The 4,265-nt window shown below is 32.7% G+C and overlaps 1 protein-coding gene across 1 annotated transcript; it reads left to right on the forward strand.

Annotated features, from left to right (window-relative positions):
• The first annotated feature begins 1,787 nt into the window (after positions 1-1,787).
• On the forward strand, positions 1,788-3,679 carry LOC111889409 (elicitor-responsive protein 1). Its single transcript, XM_023885557.3, has 5 exons — positions 1,788-2,119; positions 2,222-2,314; positions 2,407-2,551; positions 2,668-2,797; positions 3,339-3,679. Exons 1-5 carry the CDS (start codon positions 2,050-2,052, stop codon positions 3,492-3,494), a joined length of 594 nt encoding a protein of 197 aa, XP_023741325.1. The 5' UTR covers positions 1,788-2,049; the 3' UTR covers positions 3,495-3,679.
• Positions 3,680-4,265: the final 586 nt, after the last annotated feature.

Consider the following 4,265-nt stretch of genomic DNA (forward strand, 5'->3'; position numbering starts at 1 on the left):
TTATTCTTCAAGGGTTTTTATAGGCCCTTTTTTATTTTTGGGTATTTGGTTTTGTCTGGTCTTTCTTTATTATGCGGGGTAAAGACAACCAACTCGTTATGTACAACCTTTATATTTTATTGCCAAGATTTTATGTATACATGAGTTTGGGATATGTCTCATATATTGTTTCTCATCCGTTATGCTTTGATATTTCCTTTGGGTCAATCTCCAACAGTTGTCTTTTGTCGATTTGTGGGGTGGATTGCAGTCAACCGAGTCGGTATGAACCTATTGCCAACTAGGCCGTTATTTACGGGACGGTATTGGGCTAGGCTGGTCGGCTGACCCGGATACACCATTAGCGAGCTTAACTCGCAAGAACAACAAATGGGCAATTTGTTGGTCTTGCTCGTTGGCTTCTCTTAAAATTGCAATGGAAAATTTTCTACTTAACCAATCAAGGATGGGGGTTTAATTGAAAAAGTTGTTACTCAGAAAATTTAAAATCCTCGTGTCTTTGTTATCACGAAAAAGTCTCTCAACGTTGAGCCAAATTTGTCGAGCAAGCGTTTCTTTCTTGAGAATCATATTGAGTAGGTTTTGTGAAAGGGTGGAATAAATCCTTCCTTTTACAACAACATCCGCCTTTTTCCGGTTGTAGTTGATTCCCCTTCAATTCATATCATCATATGATTCATATCATCATATGACGCATCAATATGTTATATGGCACCGTAAGCTTCACAATGTGTGGTGAATAATGCTCGCCAAGAATCATAGTTCAAACTTTCAAGATTAAGGATGAGAGGGACATCAGTCTTATATTTGTAACACAAAATACTTTGTGAGGGGGGTTAGGGGCAACCATGGTGGTGAGAAGGAGCTAGAAATTAGGGTTTAGATGTGGGAGATGTTGGCTGTCCGCTTGTATAAGGAAAGAGGGAGGGAAATAAGAAAATTTAAGAGGGTTTCTCTGATACCATGATGTGGAATGGAATTCATATATTCTCATTACCTTGAATGTACAATACAATGAATATAAATACAAACAATAAGGCACAAGGACCGGATATGATAAGCTACTGATATACAAAAACTGGGCTTATACACAAAGGCTAATATATTAACAAACAAATCAACGACTATTAACTAGGATCATCCATTTTATTAGTGAATTTTTTTCACAAAAAGTCATTATATCTCCTTAATACGAGAGTTATTTAAATTTGCTTATTTATGTGTTGTTTGTATAAATTGTCTATCTATAATTGGTTGAAACTTATTGGATAAACTCATTAAAAAAGCACATGGCAAGAGTTTGAAAACAAAATGTGTTTGAAAAACTTTTTACAATAGCCTTTTCAAATTTCATTAGCTTATTAGATCGAAAAACTCCTAAAAACTACTATTATGAACACTTTAATACACTTGTGTCGAATTATTAAGGTCTTACTAATCCCAAGTTTAAGATGCTTGTAATCTTCCTCAAGATAAAAAAAATTATATACTATACATTGAAAGATTATTAAAAGACCAAAACTCTTAACGTCGCGATACCTAACGTTCTGATTTAAACGAAACTGAGAAATGGTCGCTAAATCATTATAAATTATTAATGTTAAACTAATAAAAGTATTATACACTAGACAAGATTTAGAATTGACTCTTAATTATAAAAAGAAAACTCAATAGTTATATAAATTGGAAAAAAAAACTGCACATGTTTCATCCAACCACTCCATCACATTATATTAGTATCTTCTAGTACAAGTTGAATCGTTTACAGCCAGCCTACATGCATAAGTCCTCAATCAGTACCTTCACTTTTTAAATTCAATGCGTATAGTAAGCCAACTCCAACTCCGATGGCTTTCCTTTTCTTATTCAACGTGACGACTTACAACAAGACGTCAAACACGCTAGCACCACCGTCTCCGTAACTTCCTCCATTGACGTTATATAAATATTCTCTCTTCAAAATCTGCAAATTATCTTCTCTCTTCTTTGATTAGTGATTGATATCAAGACTAGTGTTGACAGTGTGTCCGAAGATAGAGAAATATAACGATGGCAGGTGGTGGCGTATTGGAGGTGATGCTAGTGGATTCCGAAGGCATTAGAGCAAAAAGGTTTCTCGGTAAGATCGAACACACCAGTATACTGAATTTACCAACTGAGTTATAAGGGAACTGGAACTTCAATTCCTAACGTGGGTTTTTGTTTTTGTTTATGATTTCAGGTTGTGTAGTTTGCTGTAGTACTTCGGCTGTTAATAGACCATATGTATGTGTTGAATACGGGGATAAAAAACGCGTAAGCAAAGTCGCTCAAGGTAGGGCTTAATTAAGTATGTCGAATAATGTTTTCATTGTTTTTATTGCATTTGTTGAAATGAAAAGGTTGGAATAATTGGAATTAATGTAGGAAAAGGGAAGAAATCCATATGGGAACAAAAGTTCGAGTTTGTGGTTGACTATCCCATGGATGAAAAGAAGTTGGATCAAAAGCTTGTGTTTCGTGTCATGGACAAACATAAACTTTCCGATGATGGATATGTTGGTGATGCTACGTAAGAACGTTAAAGACTAATTTATTATTTTGTTTGTTTTAGTTTTATTTATATAAGCTTTGCTTTAGCATAAGATATGTGACTAATTACATTGGATTGAATGGGTGTATATATAGGATTCATGTAAAGGATGTTGTTTTAATGGGGATGGAGAAAGGGGATGCAAAGCTCGGAAGTCGGAAATACAGGGTGGTCCGGGAGGACAAATCTTACACCGGCGATATATCTGTGGGAGTTACTTTCAAGGTGTGCATTCGTTGACACTTTTGTATATTTAAATTTCAAACAAATTGTTTTTTAGTTTTAAAACCAACCACAATATACATTAAGTCATTATATTTTGATTTTTTTTTGTTTCTTAACTAGCTACTATATATTTTTGAAAAATCTTATATGCGACCACTATGACAATCTATTGTATGTTTAACATGTGTTAAAACTAACATGGTTTCTTGTGTACCTAACGTGATATGCGTATAACCTCCAAAATTTGCAAAAAAAAATCATTTTAGAAAGTAAAATATTATTTCATGAACCACATATGATGTCACGTAGGTAAATGAAAAGTAATGTGTGATCAGTTTATAACCTTCTAATTAGTTGTAAATGGGTGGTTACATAGTGAAATTTCTTTGAAAAATGGGTGACTTTTATTGATCAAAATAATATATAGTGCTTAAACCACAAAATGATCAAAATATAGTGACTTTAATGTATCTTGATTAAATTATACAAAATAAATAATTAAATATGCTTGGAAAATAAAACCTCTATCTATATTGTGCAGAGAAAAGATGGGGTGAATAATGATGGTGAAAGGAAGGAAAGCCTTGTAAATAATGAGGGTACAAAAATGGCAACAAAAGATGGAGTGAATAATGATGGTGAAAGGAAGGAAAGCCTTGTTAATAATGAGGAGGGTACAAAAATGGCAACTGCATAATGTCTTGATCATTTAAGGTTGTGGTCTTGTGGATAACTAGTTTTTCTTGTTGCTAAAGACTTAAATTTGTAGGTTTTAAGACAATATTGTCGGATAAAGGATAAAGGCAATTAGAAGTTCGTTGGGTTTGAGTGTGTAACTAGTTTTTCTTGTTGAAACAAGTGCCCGTAATTATTTTCAATTTAGTTATACTTCTAAAACAAAAACTCGAAGCGTTTGTTTATCCAACTTTTGATGATTAATAAACAAAAAATCAGACGTCTTTTGCAATCCAGCAACTTTATTTTATTATGTGAGATTACATTCACTTCAAGTTAAATGTAATCTTGATGAACATTATTATTTTATCTTTTATAGATTGGATGTGATTTTGTAAAATTAACAAGTTTTTTTTATAAAATATATATAAGTGTTATAAAACTTCGGCATTTTGTATGTTGAACTTATAAAAATTGCAAAAGCCGTGTACCTTTTATTGAAGTCTCTTCTACTGAACACTTTATTCAACCTATGTTTTCGACTTGGAATATTCCTTATACTTTATGAAAGTTGTCAAAAATGAGACGTGCTGAAAGAATAAAGATTTTGAAATATTTTGACAAATGAAGGACCTTAAAACCTAAAGAGTAAATTATACAAATTGTCCTTTGGTTTTGGAGTAATTTTTGTATGTAGTTCCTAACTTTTTTTAGTCGGACCATCTTCATTGATATGTCATATGTTTTTGATGCATCTTTAGTCTCTCCCATAATCCCATATATAAAACAACTA

This window comes from Lactuca sativa, chromosome 5, assembly GCF_002870075.4.
Source record: "Lactuca sativa cultivar Salinas chromosome 5, Lsat_Salinas_v11, whole genome shotgun sequence".
NCBI classification, from domain to species: Eukaryota; Viridiplantae; Streptophyta; class Magnoliopsida; order Asterales; family Asteraceae; genus Lactuca; species Lactuca sativa.

Excerpts from the sequence above, each read along its gene's own strand:
- LOC111889409 (XM_023885557.3), top strand. The coding sequence starts at position 2,050 with ATGGCAGGTGGTGGCGTATTGGAGGTGATGCTAGTGGATTCCGAAGGC. Across the intron at positions 2,120-2,221 it reads TAGAGCAAAAAGGTTTCTCG|GTTGTGTAGTTTGCTGTAGT; the intron begins GTAAGATCGAAC and ends TTATGATTTCAG. Across the intron at positions 2,315-2,406 it reads CGTAAGCAAAGTCGCTCAAG|GAAAAGGGAAGAAATCCATA; the intron begins GTAGGGCTTAAT and ends GAATTAATGTAG.